Source organism: Hyperoodon ampullatus (assembly GCF_949752795.1).
Source record: "Hyperoodon ampullatus genome assembly, chromosome: 9".
In the NCBI taxonomy this organism is placed as follows: domain Eukaryota; kingdom Metazoa; phylum Chordata; class Mammalia; order Artiodactyla; family Ziphiidae; genus Hyperoodon; species Hyperoodon ampullatus.
Window position 1 is genome coordinate 72,432,730 of NC_136922.1, and position 17,582 is coordinate 72,450,311.

A 17,582-nucleotide genomic window follows, 5' to 3' on the forward strand; every position below is an offset into this window, starting at 1 on the left:
TTTTGGCAATGGTGTTTACTGTACTATGCTAATCAAATTAGAATACATACTTTGGGGGAAATATCTCCCCAATGTCTGATGCTGCCAAATGAGCAAGCAAGAAAGAATAAGAATTATCAATTCTAAAAAGTTTGGGGAATGTTCAATCATCAGACAAAACTGAGCCAAAATGGCTTTCTATAACAGGTAACAATTTAGTTAGAAAAAAGAATAAGTGCATCACAAAACTACTAAACCAATCTATCTCTGTCACATTTAACTTGTGAGTCATCAAAGTGCAATCTACAGCTTTCTACATATCTTAGTTTCTCATTGCAATGGTTTAAAGTCAACACTGAAAAGATGAAAATAAGAAAAATACATAGCAAATTATGCTTCATTTTTCACAATAGCACTAAAGAGAAAAAGGTACCTTTCTATAATATCTTAGTGCTAAATGCTAAAATAACAGTGGTTTCTGCTATGACAGGAGTCACTCTGCGTGAAACTTTAAGCTTTCTATATAAGAATAAATTTTAAAATCCAGAAGTAGAAAAAAATAGCAAACTCTGTAAACCTTTGCATTTCTTCTATGCAAAGCAGGTTTTAAGTACTGAGTTCATGTTAGTATTTCTGATTAGTGTAAGCAATTAAGTTTACGAGTCTGGACTGAAAGGGCCTTTTGCTTTTATATTAACTTAAAAGTAATATGGGATCTTCTAGCTCATAGAAAGGAATAGAGCTGGATTGACTTTCTCCAGAATCTGAGTCGTATGGAGCATCAGGGAGCTCTGTGAAACCATATGCTAGCTGTTCATCTTCTATATCTGATCGAACGTAGCAGGAAGGGTTAGAATATTCCTCATCTTCTATACTGTTGAAATCTTGAGGAATATATAACATCCCTGGGTAGTTCCTACTAACCAAGTCACTTGTGGTTTTTAGGGAGGTTTTTCTAAATGCCATCAGATGCATATGTGAAAATTTTGAATACTTGAAACGTTTAAAGCCCAGGGACTCTATAGCAATCTTCCAGCTTTTCATCATCATAGCGTGACGGTTCTGATGGGAGGAATCAGGTGTGATGATAAGCAATAAACCATTTAACACTAACAGTTCATGGGCTTTCTTGCAGCAAATCCATCGCTGGTAAGGTGATGGAAAATAGGAAAGAAGGAGAGAGAAAACAACCACATGGAAAAGTTCTCCAGGAAGAGAATCAATAGGGTTTTTTAGCTGCTTCAAAAAGGCATCTATAGCATCCTGTGCAAGCTGGAGTGGTTGCTGAAGCTGCAAATTCAGGAAGTCACATTTATACACACTCTGCAGAAAGGGAAAAACAAGGCATGTTAAGAATTTTAAGACTACCTCCACCTAATTACATAAATTTTAAACCAAGCTATTTCACTGCATTTCTATATAATTCAAGCTTTAATTATGTACCTTTCCCTTATAAATATTCCACTTGCACAGACTTATTCAACCAAAACTTTTACTCAGAAAAATCTCAGAGTAATTAAGCCCAAAGAATTTCTGTCATTATTTAAAAAAAATATTTCTGAGTAACAATTAATTAAAAATTAGAAATAATGTTTAAGTATATATATTTTAAAAATAATAAGAGTTTATTTAAAATCTTATTTGGGTAAGAGCTTACAGGGGTGATTTATTTCTAAACTTAGTCATATTTATATTCACTTAAACATTTATAGTTACCAAAAAACAGGTTTATATAAAAATAACTTTAAACAAGAAATACCATGAAATAAAGATGAATCTAAGAAGTCAAAGAGGATAATGAAAGCAGTTATAAATGTGTAAAAGCAAAATACCAAAACTTTTTAAGGTCATGAAAAACATCTTTTCAACCATTAACTTTAACCATCTCAAAAGTAATTTTAATAATATATTGATTCTATTAAATAGCGAATCTCCGGCTTGAAACAAACTATGTATTAAATTTAATTAACTGAGTCAAATGACCATGAGATACACTACAAGTAAAGAAACAAACAGCACTGTATCATTTGCTGAATATTAAAACTCTATGGAGACCCTCCGCCTCTGCCCTGAAGGGGCTGGATGGGCGAGTTTGGCGCGATGGCTCGATCCTGGGCGGCGGCGGCTGGAGATGGCAGCGCGTCCTCCTCCCTGCCCCGGCACCGGCGGTGACCGGAGCGAGTGGCCGCGGCCCCAGATGAGACTGCTCGCGGGCTGGCTGTGTCTGAGCCCGGCGTCCGTGTGGCTGGCGCGGAGGATGTGGACCCTGCGGAGCCCGCACACCGGCTCCCTGTACGTGAACATGACGAGCGGACCGGGGCGGGCTGGCGGCGGCCGCAGGCGGCAGGAAGAACCACCAGTGGTTTGCGTGCAACAGAGAGAAACTATGCGAATCACTCCAGGCTGTCTTTGTTCAGAGTTACCTTGATCAAGGAACACAGACCCAAACAACAGCACTGAGAAATCGGGCTGGCTATTTATCCAATTATATCACTCTTTTGTGTCATCTGTTTTTAGCCAGTTTATGTCTAGAACATCTATCAATGGGTTGCTAGGAAGAGGCTCAATGTGTTTTCACCAGATCAGTTTCAGAGACTGCTTAAAATTAATCCAGACTGGAAAACCCACAGACTTCTTGATTTAGTTGCTGGAGATGGAGAAGTCACAAAAATCATGAGCCCTCATTCTAAAGAAATTTATGCCACTGAGCTGTCTGAAACTATAATATGGCAGCTTCAGAAGAAGAAATACAGAGTGCTTGGCAGAATACAGGGTTCCAGTATGATATCATCAGCTGCTTGAATTTGCTGGACCGCTGTGATCAGCCCCTGACTTTGTTAAAAGGTATCAGAAGTGTCTTGGAACCAACGAGAGGCAGGGTCATCCTTGCTCTGGTCTTACCTTTTCATCCCTATGTGGAAAACATAGATGGCAAGTGGGATAAACCATCAGAAATTTTGGAAATCAAGGGATAGAACTGGGAAGAACAAGTGAATTGTCTGCCTGAAGTTTTCAGAAAAGCTGGTTTTGTTATCGAAGCTTTCACCAGACTGCCATACCTGTGTGAAGGTGACATGTATAAAGACTACTACGTTCTGGATGACGCTGTCTTTGTTCTCAAACCAGTATAAACATGTGGAGGTTGAAGTCTTCAGAGCCCACCCCAAGAATGTATGCTCCGGAAGAGGGTCTGTGTTCTCAATTTTGTGAAGGGAGGACGTTTGGGGACTGCCATTCTAAATATCATGCAGGAATTTTAAAAGCCAAAATACTAATTATTTCTTTGTAGTGTGTAAAAAATGTTTTTGAAAAACAAAAACCCAACTCTTTGAGGATTTTTATTAACTCTTTACTCTGTAATGCAGGTCACACTCCGATTATGGGAGATATATGTATTTTTTTGAATTTTTGAATTTTATTTATTTTTTTATACAGCAGGTTCTTATTAGTTATCCATTTTATACATATTAGTGTATATATGTCAATCCCAATCTCCCAATTCATCACAGCACTCCCCACCCCCAGCCACTTTCCCCCCTTGGTGTCCATATGTTTGTTCTCTACATCTGTGTCTCTATTTCTGCCCTGCAAACCGGTTCACCTGGAAGATAATTTTTTTATACTTAATTGCAGTAGGGACTCATTCTCAGGCAAAGCAACAGTCATGACTTCACATGGAACCAATAAATATGGATTGTCTTTAATAAAATGAAGACTGGCAATAAAGCTGTCCATCCAGTTGCAAATACTGGTTATAGGATATAGCCGCTGATACTCTTTTATGTTTAGAAATTCTATTATTCAAAAAATGTTTTTAATCATGCTAATAAACTTTTTTTGGAGATGGAAAAACAAAAACAAAAACTCTGTGGAAATAATCCAGAATAAGAAAGCAGTTTTAAAATTAGATAAAAATTAGTTACCCTTATATATAACAACAGTTAATTAATTACCAAAGATATGAGCTAATACCTTAGTCCCTCATTTCTGTTAGTGTGTAGACAAGCTGGTCACATAAGCATCTGGACTATCTATTAGGAAATGTGACACAAAGTTCTACTACATGGAACTACGTGGAAAAAGGTTGTTTTTCTTCTTCCTTTTGCTCCTTTTGGGGTAGGGGGATAGCTTTATTGAAGTATAACTGATGTACAACCTGAAGTATAACTGACACACAAACATTTAAAGTGCACACTTTGGTAAGTTTTAACATTTATACACTCATGAAACCACTACTACAATCAAATTAATGAATAGATCCAACACCTGCCAAAGTTTTCCTGTGCCCCTTATATAGTCCCTTCCTTGTACCCTCCCTGTTTTTCCCCTGCCACTAGGCAATCATTGATGTGATTTCTATCTCTATAGATCAGTGGGTATTTTCTAGAATTTTACATAAGTGGAATAATACAGAATAATGTACTCTTATTTTCATACAGCACAATTATTTTCAGATTAATCCATTTTTTTGCTTGTATTGATAGTTTATTCCTTTTTAATTGCTGAGGTAGGCTACTATATTAAGATATACCTTTCATAGATAACTTGGTTGTTTCTAGTTTTTGGCTATTACAACTAGAGCTGCTATGAGCATTCCTGTTTGTCTTTGAATGGACATGTTTCATTTGTCTTGGGCAAATACCAAGGAAGGGGTGGCTGGATCATATAGTACGTGCAAGTTTAGCTTTTAACAAAACTTCAAAACTATTTTCAAAAGCACTTATACTGAGTTTTACATTTCTACCAGGAGTTTATTGCAGTTCCAGTTCCTCCAAATCCTCATTAACACTTGGACTGGCCAGGCTTTTAAATTTTAATCATAGTCACAGGTGTGCAGCAGTATACTGAAGTTTTAATTTGGATTTTCCTAATGAGTAGTGATGTTTACCTGGGTATCTTCTTTGGTGAAGTGTTTGTTCAATTTTTTTGCATAGTGAAAAATGACTGGGTTGTTTTAAATGTTAAAAACCTATTTTCTTATTGAATTTTGAGAGTTCTTTATTCTTCATCCAAGTCCTTAATCTGATATATAACTTGAAAATATTTCTCTCAGATTATGGCTTGTCTTTTCATTCTTTTAACAATGTCTTCTTTTTTTTATTGAAATATGGTTAATTTATAATATTAGCTTCAGGTGTATAGCCCAGTGATTCAGTATTTTTAGAGATTATACTCCATTAAAAGTTATTATGAAATGGCTATATTCCAGAGTGCTGTACAATATATCCTTGTTGCTTATCAATTTTATACACAGTAGTTTGTATCTATTAATCACATACTCCTATCTTGCCCTTCTTCCCTTCCCTCTTCCCACTGGTAATACTAGTTTGTTTTCTATGTCTGTGAGTCTGTTTCTGTTTTACTATATACATTCATTTGTTTTATCTTCTAGATTCCACATATAAGTGATATCATATAGTATTTGTCTTTGTCTGACTTATTTTACTAAGCATAATATTCTCTAGTTCCAACCATGTTTTTGCAAATAGCAGAAATTTCATTCTTTTTTTATGGCAGAGTAAGGTTCCATTGTGTGTGTATGTATGTGTATATACCTGTGTGTATGTGTATATATGTGTATGTATTTTCTTTATCCATCTGTTGATGACACTTAGGTTGCTTTCCTATCTCGGCTATTGTAAATAACGCTGCTATGAAAACAAGGGTGCATTTATCTTTTTTTTTTTTTTTTTTTTTTTTGCGGTAGGCGGGCCTCTCACTGTTGTGGCCTCTCCCCTTGCGGAGCACAGGCTCCGGAGCACAGGCTCAGTGGCCATGGCTCACGGGCCCAGCCGCTCCGCGGCATGTGGGATCTTCCCAGACCGGGGCACGAACCCGTGTCCCCTGCATCGGCAGGCGGACTCTCAACCACTGCGCCACCAGGGAAGCCCGCATTTATCTTTTTGAATTACTGTTTTCATTTTCTTCTAATATATACCCAGGAGTAAAATTGCTGGATCATATGGTTGTCTATTTTTAGTTTATTGAAGAACCTCTATATTATTTTCCTTAGTAGCTGCACCAATTTACATTCCCACCAACAGTGTACAAGGGTTCCCTTTTCTCCAAATCCTCTCCAACATTTGTTATTTGCAGACTTTGAGGACAGCCATTCTGAGGTATAAGGTGATATCTCATTGTTGTTTTGATTTGCATTTCTCTAAATTAGCAGTGTTGAGCATCTTTTCATGTTCCTATTAGCCATCTGTATGTCTTCTTTGGAAAAACGTCTATTCATGTGTTCAGCCCATTTTTCGACTGGTTTGTTTGTTCTGTTGATATTGAATTGTATGAGTTGTTTATATATTTTGATATTAACCCCTTGTCAGTCATATCATTTGCAAATATTTCCTCCCATTCTGTGGGTTGTCTTTTTGTATTGTCGATGGTTTCCTTAGCTGTGCAAAAGATTTTAAGTTTAATTAGGTCCCATTTGTTTATTATTGCTTTTACTTCTTTTGCCCTAGGAGACAGATCTGAAAAAATATTGTTACAATTTATGTCAAAGAGTGCTCTGCCTATGTTCTCTTCCAGGAGTTTTATGGTATCATGTCTTATGTTTAAGTCTTTAAGCCATTTTGAGTTTATTTTTGTGCATGGTGTGAGGGCGTGTTCTAACTTCACTGGCTTACATTCAGCTGTCCAACCTTCCCAGCACCACTTGCTGAAGAGACTGTCTTTTGCCCATTTTATATTCTTGCCTCCTTTGTCATAGATTAATTGACCATAGGTGTGTGGGTTTATTTCTGGGCTCTCTATTTTGTTCCATTGATCTATGTGTCTGTTTTTGTGCCAGTACCATGCTGTTTTGAATACTGTAGCTTTGTAGTATAGTCTAAAGCCAGGGAGCATGATATCTCCAGTTTTTTTTTTTTTTCAAGACTGCTTTGGCAACTTGGGGTCTTTTGTGATTCTATATGAATTTTAGGATTAATTGTTTTAGTTCTGTGAAAAATGTCATGGGTATTTTGATATGGATTGCATTAAATCTGTAGTTTGCTTTGGGTAGTATGGCCCTTTTAACAACCTTAATTCTTCCAATACAAGAGCACAGGATATACTTCCATGTTTATGTGCCATCTTCAATTTCCTTCATCAATTTTTTATAGTTTTCAAAGTATAGGTCTTTCACCTCCTTGGTTGAGTATATTCCTAGGTATTTTATTCCTTTTGATGTGATTTTAAATGGGACTTTTCACTTTCTAATAGTTCATTACTAGTGTATGGAAAAGCATAAGATTTCTGTATATTAACCTTATATCCTGTAACTTTACTAAATTCATTTATTAGTTCTAACAGTTTTTTGGTGGAGACTTCAGAGTTTTCTATATAAACTATCATGTCATCTGCAATTAATGACAGTTTTACTTCTTCCCTTTCAACTTGGATGCATTTTATTTCTTTTTCTTGCCTGATTGCTGTGGCTAGGACTTCCACTACTATGATAAATAGAAGTGTGAGAATGGGCGTTCTTGTCTAGTTACTGAATTTAGAGGAAAGACTTTTAGCTATTCACAGTTGAGTATGAAGTTAGCTGTGGGTTTGTCATAAATGGTCTTTATTATGTTGAGAAATGTTCCCTCTATACCAACTATAAGGACAGTTTTTATCATGAATGGATGTTAAATTTTGTTAGATGCTTTCTGTGTCTATTGAGATGATCATGTGACTTTTATCCTTTTGTTAATGTGGTGTATCACATTAATTTGCAAGTATTGAAATATCTTTGCATCCCTGGACTATATCCCACTTGATGATAGTGTATGATATTTTCAATGTATTGTTGGATTTGGTTAGTTAATATTTTGTTGAGGATTTCTGCATCTATTTTCATCAAAGATATTGGCCTGCAATTTTCTTTTTTGTAGTGTCTTGCTGTTTTTGGTATCAAGGTAATGGTGGCCTTGTAGAATGAATTTTGGGAGAGTTCTGTCCTTTTCAATATTATGGACTAGTTTGAAGACGAAAGGTATTAGCTCTTCTTTGTATGTATGGCAGAATTCCTCTGTGAAGCTATCCAGTCCTGGACTTTTGTTTGCTGGGCGTTCTTTTAAATTACAAATTCAGTTAAACTACCAGTGATCAGTCTGTTCAAATTGTGTTTATTCTTGATTCAGTCTTGGCAGGTTGTATGTTTCTAGAAATTTTTTTTTTTTTTTTTGCGGTACGCGGGCCTCTCACTGTTGTGGCCTCTCCCGTTGCGGAGCACAGGCTCCGGATGCGTAGGCTCAGCGGCCCTGGCTCACGGGCCCAGCCGCTCCGCGGCACGTGGGATCTTCCCGGACCGGGGCACGAACCTGTGTCCCCTGCATCGGCAGGCAGACTCTCAACCACTGCGCCACCAGGGAAGCCCTGTTTCTAGAAATTTATCCATTTCTTCTAGATTGTCCAATTTGTTGGCATATAACTGTTCATAGTATTCTTTTATTTTTCTTTTGGTATCTCTGTGGTATCAGTTGCTATTTCTCCTCTTTTGTTTTTTATTTTGTTAATTTAGGTTCTCTTTTTTTCTTGGGTGACCCTGGCTAAAAGTTTATCAATTTTGTTTGTCTTCTCAAAAATCAGCTCTTGGTTTCATTGATCTTTTCCATTATTTTGGGGGGTTTCTATTTCATTTATTTCCTCTCTGATCTTTATTATTTCTTTCCTCCTGCTGACTTTGGGCTTTGTTCTTCCTTTTCTAATTCCTTTAGGTGGTCCACGATTAGGTTGAGATTTTTTTTCTTGAGGAAGGCCTGTATTGTGATAAACTTCCCTCTTAGAATTGCTTTTGCATCCAATAGATTTTGGGAAGTTGTGTTTCCATTTCCATTTGTCTTGAGGTATTTTCTGATTTCCTCTTAGATTTCTTAATTGAACCATTGTCTTTTTTAGTAGCACGTTGTTTTAGTCTCCCTGTTTGTTCTTTTCCCATTTTTCTTCCTGTAACTGATTTCTAGTGTCATACTGTTGTGGCTGGAAAAAATGCTTGATATAATTTCTATTCTCTTAAATTTGTTGAGACTCGTTTTGTGGCCTAGCATGTGATCAATCCTAGAAAACATTACACATGCACTTGAAAAGAATGTGTATTTTGCTGTTTCATGATGGAATGTCCTGTAGATATCTATTAAGTCCAACTGGTCCATTCTGTCATTTAAGACCACTGTTGCCTTACTGATTTCCTATCTGGGTGATCTGTCCACTGATGTCAGTAAGGTGTTAAAGTCCCCTACTATTATTGTATTCTTGTCAATTTCTCCCTTTATGTCTGTTAGTTATCTGCTTTATATATTTAGGTGCTCTTGTGTTAGATGTATATATGTTAATGAGTGTAAAACTTCTTGTAGTGATCCCTTTATCATTACATAATGCCTTTCTTTGTCTTTTGTTATACACTGTTAAATTCTATTTTGTCTAATATGAGTATTGCTACCCCCACTGTCTTGTCATTGTATGAAATATCTTTTCCATCCCCTCACTTTCATTCTGTGTGTCTCTTTAGCTCTGAAGTGAGTCTCTTATAGGTAGCATATAGATAGGTCTTGTTTTTTAGGCCAATCAACCACTCTATGTCTTTTGATAGGAACATTTAGTCTATTGGCATTAAACTGATTATTGATAGGTATGTACTCATTGCCATTTTATTACTTGTTTTCTGGCTGTTTTTGTAGTTCTTTGTTCTTTTCTTCTTTTGTTTCTTCCCTTGTGGTTTGATGAACTTTCTTTAGTAGTAAGCTTGTGTTCCTTTCTTTTTAATTTTTGTCTATCTATTTTGTTTTTGTATTTGTGGTTACCACAGTGTTCATATGTATTGACCTATAATATATCTACTTATTTTAAACTTACAGTCATTTAAGTTCAAACACATTCTAAAAGATCTACATTTTTAATTCCCCTCCCATTTGTGTTTTGATGTCATATTTTACACCTGCATGATTCTCCCTTAACTGTTTGTTGCAGTTACAGTTGCTTTCACAACTGATTCTCTGTCTTTACTATATATTTGCCTTTCCTAGTGGGATTTTCCCTTTCCTGTAGATCCTTACTTCTTTCCACTTAGAGAAGACCCTTTAACATTTCTTTTAGGGTAGGCTTAGTACTGATAAACTATTTTTCGCTTGTCTGGGAAGTTCTTTATCTTGCTTTCTATTCTTTTTCTTTTCTTTTTAAAATTTTTTTATACAGCAGGTTCTTATCGCTTTCTATTCTAAATAATCGTTTTGCTGGGTATCCTAGTTTGCAGGTTTCCCCTTTCAGCATTTTGAATATATCATGCCACTCCCTTCTGGCCTGCAAAATTTCTGCAGAGAAATCAGCTGATAGCCTTACAGGAATTCCCTTATATATGACTTTTTGTTTTTCTCTTGCTGTCTTTAAATTCTCTCTTTAAATTTGCCATTTCTATTATGATATGTCTTGATATGGGTCTGTTTGGGTTCATCATTTTGGGACCCTCTGTGCTTCCTGTACCTGGATATGAGTTTATTCTCTTTCAGGTTTGGAAAGTTTCCAGCCATAATTTTCTCAAATACATTTTTGATCCTCTTCTCTCTTCTTCCTCTGGGACCCCTATAAGGGGTTTAGCCCTATTTGTGGACTCTCTGTTATATTTCATGGATAATCTTGACACTAATACCACACTGTTTTCATTACTATAACTTTAAAATAAATTTTGAAACTCTCCAATACTACCCTTTTAAAAAGTTGTTATTCTAGGACCTTTGGATTTCCACGCAAATTTTAGAATACCTTTTTCAATTTCTACAAAAAAACCTGCCAGAATTTTGATCAGGATTGCACTGAATCTATAGATCAATTTTGGGAAAATGGATATGTTAAAGATATTGAGTTTTTCCACTAATAAACACAGTATATATCTCTACTCATTTAGGTCTTCTTTACTTTCTCTTGATAATTTGTAGTTTTCAATATACAGGTTTGCCATATATTTGTCAGCTTTATATTTCATATAAATATATGCTCATATATTAAATACTTCATATTTCTGATGCTATTACAAATGGTACTATTTTTAATTTCTAGTTGATTGTGGCTAGTATATATGAATTGATTTTTATATGTTAATCTTATATGTTGCAACCTTGTTAAACTCACTTACTGGTTCTAGTAGCTTCTCTGTAGATTCCACAGAATAATGTAATAGATGATCAATGTCATCTGTGAACAAAGACAGCTTTACGTCTTATTTTCCAATTTGGATGCCCATCATTGCTTTTTCTTGCTTTCCTGCACTGGTTAAAACCTCTAGAGAATGCTGAATAGAGATGGTGAGAGTAATCTTATCTTGTTCTTTTTTCAGTTTTTATTGGAAAAACATTTTTCTTTCACTATTAAGTATGATGTTAGCTGTAGGTTTCTTTTTTAGTGTATTACTGTGATGAAAAGAATAAGTGGGTTTTTTTTTATGGTATATGTAATTTTATTTTTAACCATTTTTAAACTGAAGTATAGTTAATTTACAATGTTGTGTTAGTTTCAGGTGTACAGCAAAGTGACTCATTTATATATATATTCTTCTTCAAATTCTTTTCCATTATACATTATTGCAAGATACTGAGTAGAGTTCCTGCTATACAGTAGGTCTTTGTTGTTTATCTATTTTCTATATAGTAATGTGTATATATTAATCCCAAACTCCTAACTTATCTCCTCACCAAATCCATCCCCCACTATCCCCTTTGGTAACCATACATTTGTATTCTGTCTGTGAGTCTGTTTCTGTTGTGTAAATAAGTTCACTTGTATCATTATTTTTTAAGATTCTACATATAAGTGATATTATATGCTATTTATCTTTCTCTGTCTGACTTCATTTAATATGATAATCTCTAGGTCTATCCATTTTGCCACAAATGGCATTATTTCATTCTTTGTTATGGCTGAGTAATATTCCATTGTGTATATATACCATATCTTCTTTATCCATTCATCTGTTGATGGACAGATAGCCATGTCTTGGCTATTGTAAATAGTGCTGCTATGAACACTGGGGTGCATGTATCTTTTCAAATTGGAGTTTTCTCCAGATATATGCCCAGGAGTGGGATTGCAGGATCATATGGTAACTCTATTTTTACTTTTTTAAGGAACCTCTATACTGTTCTCCATAGTGGCTGCACCAATTTACATTCCCATCAACAGTGTAAATGGGTTCCTTTTTCTCCACACCCTCTCCAATATTTATTATTTGTAGACTTTTTAATGACGGCGATTCTGACTGGTGTGAGGTGATGCCTCACTGTAGTTGTGATTTGTATTTCTCTAATAATTAGTGATACTGATCGTCTTTTCATGTGCCTGTTGGCCATTCATATGTCTTCTTTGGAGAAATGTCTATTTAGGTCTCCTGCCCATTTTTTGATTGGGTTGTTTTTTTTTTGATACTAAGCTGTATGAGCTGCTTGTATATTTTGGAGATTAATCCCTTATTGGTAGCATTGTTTGCAAATATTTTCTCCCAGTCTGTAGGTTGTCTCTTTTTGTTTTGTTGATGGTCTCCTTTGCTGTGCAGAAGCTTTTAAGCTTAATTAGGTCCCATTTGTTTATTTTTGTTTTTATTTCCATTACTCTAGGAGACGGATCAAAAAAAATATTGTTGCGATTTATGTCAGAGTGTTCTGCCTGTGTTTTCCTCTAGGTGTTTTATAGTATCTGGTCTTATATTTAGGTCTTTAATCCATTTTGAGTAGATTTTTGTATAGGTGTCATAGATTGAGTATTTTTTTTTAACATTAAACCAATCTTACACTCCTAGAATAAATCAAACTTAGCCATGATGTACTATCCCTTTTGAAATACTGTTTGGTTCAATATGCTAGAATTTTGTAGACAACTTTTCTGTCTGTGTTCATGATGGATATGGTCTACAAGTTTTTGTTGTTGTTGTTCTGTAATGTCTCTGGTTTTGGTATTGGGGTAATGGCCTCATAGAATAAGTTGGGAAGTGAAGCCATTTGAGCCTGACATTTTCTTTGTGGGAAAGTTTTTAACTGCCAATTCAAATTTCTTTAATACATTTAGGGCTACTGAGGTTATGTATTTCTTCATGAGTGAGCTTTGGCAGTATGTGTCTTCCAAGGAGTTTGACCATTTCACTTAAGTTGTGGAATTTATTGGCAAAAATTTTTTGTAATATTTATTTTCCTTTCTTTTAATATTGGTAAAATATACATGATGTCACACCTTTCTCTTTATTTCCTAATCAGTATGGCTAGTGATTTATAAATTTTATTGATCTTCTCAAAAAGTGTTTGCTTTAATCAGTTTTTCCCTACTATTTTCTGAAGGTTTTCTATTTCATTGATTTCTGCTGTAATCTTTATTATTTTCTTTCTTGTATTTTGGATTTAATGTGGACTTGTTTTTCTTCCTAGTTGGAAAGTTGATGTCATTACTTTGAGACCTTTCTTATTTTTCTAATAAAGGTGTTTAGTACTGTAAAATTTCCTCTAAGTACTATTTTAGTGATTTTAGTGGCATCCTATGCATATCTTATGTTTTTGATATCATATGTTTTTATTTATCTTCATTTGAAAATATGGTCTAGGGCTTCCCTGGTGGCACAGTGGTTGAGAGTCCGCCTGCCAATGCAGGGGACACGGGTTCATGCCCCGGTCCGAGAAGATCCCACATGCCACGGAGCAGCTAGGCCCGTGAGCCATGGCTGCTGAGCCTGCACGCCTGGAGCCTGTGCTCCGCAATGGGAGAGGCCACAACAGTAAGAGGCCCGCGTACCGCACAAAAAAAAAAAAAAAGAAAAAAAAGAAAATTATGGTCTAACTTTCCTTGTGAGTTCTTCTTTGACCAATGTTTTAATTGTTCCATCAATTATTGAGAGAGGGGTAATGATATCTTCAACTATAATTTTATAAATGTCTATTTGTAATTGCTACTTTATCAGTTTTTGGTTTACGTATTTTGAAGCTCTGTTATTAGATGCATATATATTGAGGATTGTTTTGTACTCTTGATGAATTGACCATTTTATCATTATGAGATGGCCATCTTTATTGCTGGTAATATTGCTCTGACATCTACTTTGTCTGACTGTAATAGTGCCACAGTGCCTTTCTTTTACACATCCTATTTTGTGTGTTTATAACTGAAGTGCATTTCTTATAGGCAACATATATTTGACTCTTGCTTTTTTAAATCCAATCTGACAATTTCCACCTTTTAATTGGGGTATTTAGGCCATATCTATTTAATGTGATTATTGGTAAACTTAAGTTTAAATGTATGATCTTGCTATTTATTTTCTATGTTTGCCATCTGTTCATTGTTTCTTTCCCTTTTCTGCCATCTTTTGGATTAAAGAAATTTCTTTGTAATTCTATTTTATCTCCTTTTCTGGCTTATTAGCTGTAACTCTTTATTTTACTGGTTGCTTTAGAATTTATAGTCTGCATCTTTAACCTATCATAGTCTACTTTCAAATAGTATTTTACCACTTCATATATATTATAAAAACCTATTACTATACATATAGTATATTTCCCTTTCTCCCCTCTTGTGCTTTTGTTATCATACATTTTATTTTTATATAGAATATAAACTCTACATTACAACTGACTCTTGAACAACACGAGTTTGAACTGCATAGGTCCAATTATACATGGATTTTTCCAAGAAATATACACTTAGTCCTCTGTATCTGTGGACATGGAACCCAGGGATATGAAGAGCTAACTCTAAGGACGTGAGCATCCACAGACTTTGATATCTGTGGTGGTGGTGGGCTGTCCTGGAACAATTCCCCTGGTGCCAAGGGTCAGCTCTACTATTAGTTAGCTTTTATCAAGTTCAGAAAAATTCTGACCATTATTTCTTTCATTTCTTTCTGGGGGGGACTCTAATTATGCTTATACTTGGCCATTTGAAATTAATTCACTGCTTGCTGATGCTTTTCCATTAAAAAAAATCTCAGCTTAATTTTGGGTAGTTTCTATTGCCATGTCCTCAGTTTAACTTTTCTTCTTCAGTATCTAATGTACCGTTAATCCCATCTAGTACATGTTTCATATCATAGATCATAGTATCCATCTCCAGAAGTTAGATTTGGGTATTTTTAATTATCTTCCATGTCTCTACTTTACTTTTTGTTCATACAGAATACAGTCATAGTGTCCCTATCTTAATGTCCTTGTTTCCGAATTTTAACATCTGTGTCAGTTCACAGTTGGTCTCTGCTGGATGACTGACCTCCTCATTGTGGGTCCTATTTTCTTGCTTCTTTACTTGGCTGATTACTTTTTTTTTTTTTTTGAAAGAAGATGTTGGGGGGCTTCCCTGGTGGCGCAGTGGTTGAGAGTCCGCCTGCCGATGCAGGGGACACGAGTTCGTGCCCCGGTCCAGGAAGATCCCACATGCCGCGGAGTGGCTGGGCCCGTGAGCCATGGCCGCTGGGCCTGCACGTCCGGAGCCTGTGCTCCGCAATGGGAGAGGCCACAACAGTGAGAGGCCCGCGTACCGCAAAAAAAAAAAAAAAAAAAAAGATGATGTTGGGGGTAGGAGTTTATTAATTAATTTTTTATTTTTGCTGTGTTGCATCTTCGTTTCTGTGCGAGGGCTTTCTCTAGTTGTGGCAAGCGGGGGCCATTCTTCATTGCGGTGCACGGGCCTCTCACTATGGCGGCCTCTCTTGTTGCGGAGCACAGGCTCCAGACGCGCAGGCTCAGTAGTTGTGGCTCACGGGCCCAGTTGCTCCGCGCCACGTGGGATCCTCCCAGACCAGGGCTCGAACCCGTGTCCCCTGCATTAGCAGGCAGATTCTCAACCACTGCGCCACCAGGGAAACCCAGCTGATTACTTTTTTATTGGATGCTAGGCATGGTGAACTTTACTTTGCTGCATCCTGGATGACTTGGTATTGCTATAAATATTCTAACTTTGCTCTAGGATGTAGTTAAATTATCTGGGCACAGTTTGATCTTTTTGGTTTTTGTTTCAAGATTTGCTAGGTGGGACTAGAGCAGCCTTCAGTCTAAGGCTAGTTATTCTCCACTACTGATGCAAGGCTTTTCTGTATACTCTACCCAGGCTACTGTGATTCTTGAGGTTTCCAGTGTGGCTGGTGGGAAGGGTTCTACTTCCAGCCTGTGTGAGTGTGCTGGGCACTATAACCTCTAGATCTTTGAGGTGGTACTTCCTGCAGTCTCATGTAGTTTTCTCACAGACATGTACTGATAAGTACTCAGCTGAGTACTCAGGGAGGATTCTTTGCAGACCCCTGGAGTTTTCTCTCTGTGCAGCTCTCGTATCTTTGGTACTTTGTCCATGAGCCCTAGCTGTCTTGGTCTCTCAGGACTCTCACCTCTGCCTCTACAACTCAGTACCAGTTGGACTCTGCTTGGGATCCCCTATTTGTGCCACACATTGGAAACTCTCTGAAGGCTGTATGCTGGTGCAACCATATGGCCCATCTCATTTGTTTTCCATCTCCTGGGGATCACTGTCCTTCATTACCTGATGTCCAATGTCTTGTATATTATTTTGAATATTTTGTCCACTTTTTAGTTGCTGCAGGCAGGGGGAAAGAGGATCAGTCTGGTCCCTGTCACTCCATCTTGACTGGAAGTATAAGTTTCTTCCCTTTGTTTTAAAATTAGTTATAGTGTACTGGAATTATCAAAGTCTGATTCTACTACTGAACTCATATATAGTAGTTCTTTTGCCTTCTCTAATGGCTTTACAGTTGAAAATTTATAGCCCTATCTATAAATAAGCTTAATATTTTAATATTTGAGCCTTAGGTTTAGATCAAATGGTCATCATGTCTTACCAGTCCTTGAAGGACATCTCTAATGTGTGTCTTGAGGAAGGAAGGGGAGAGAATCCATGTACAAATCCACCTGCACTTTAAAAATATAGCTTCTAATGGCCCAGGAATTCTCTGCCGTGGTAAGCTAAGAACAGCTGTTTTACCGTACAGCAAGTATCTGTCTACCTTTAGGAGATAAGAGTAACGCTTTTAGCATTTTCTTATTCGTCAGTGTTAGTCATATAGATTCAATATAGACAGTCAAGCTCATAAAAATTAAAGAATAAATTCATATGAAAGTTGACTCTTCATGCAGGAACTTTTCAATAATAACAGCAAACATTTCTTTAGCGCTCACTATATAACAGGTGCTTTGTTAGGTGCTTTAAATACTTTTTCTCAAGTAAACATGACAACAATCTTATAAGGTATGGTCCATTACAAACCCCACTGCACAGATGAGAAAACTGAGGCTCAGAGAGTCAAATCAAGGTTGAAAATAAGATTTCATTATTTTATTCAAGAAGTATTTCATGAGTACTTAGTATGCCAGGCACTCCTCTAGGTACTGGGAATATAGCAGTGGAGGAAAAAAAATCTCTGAGCCTGAGTTTATACTCTACCACAATCTCTTCATAGCAATAAAAATTTGTAAAAAAATTTTTGTGCCTGGTGCCATGTCAAAAGTAAAATGGGGGCTTCCTTGGTGGCGCAGTGGTTGAGGGTCCACCTGCCGATGCAGGATACGCGGGTTCGTGCCCCGGTCCGGGAAGATCCCACATGCCGCGGAGCGGCTGGGCCCATGGCCGCTGAGCCTGCGTGTCCGGAGCCTGTGCTCCGC

General features: G+C 36.7%; 1 protein-coding gene and 1 pseudogene across 2 annotated transcripts in view; one reads left to right on the forward strand and one right to left on the reverse strand.

Annotated features, from left to right (window-relative positions):
• Positions 1-672: 672 nt before the first annotated feature.
• The window catches only part of SAMTOR (S-adenosylmethionine sensor upstream of mTORC1), a gene marked incomplete at its 3' end in the record, with an annotated part of 85,170 nt that continues 68,260 nt past the window's right edge, over positions 673-17,582 (reverse strand). The window contains exon 5 of the mRNA XM_079711999.1: positions 673-1,302. Coding sequence (XP_079568125.1) covers positions 673-1,302 — 630 coding nt within the window. The remainder of the gene's footprint in view (positions 1,303-17,582) is intronic.
• Positions 2,177-3,110, forward strand: LOC307058165 (protein-L-histidine N-pros-methyltransferase-like; annotated as a pseudogene). Its single transcript has one exon. The product of its transcript is annotated as a protein-L-histidine N-pros-methyltransferase-like (transcript).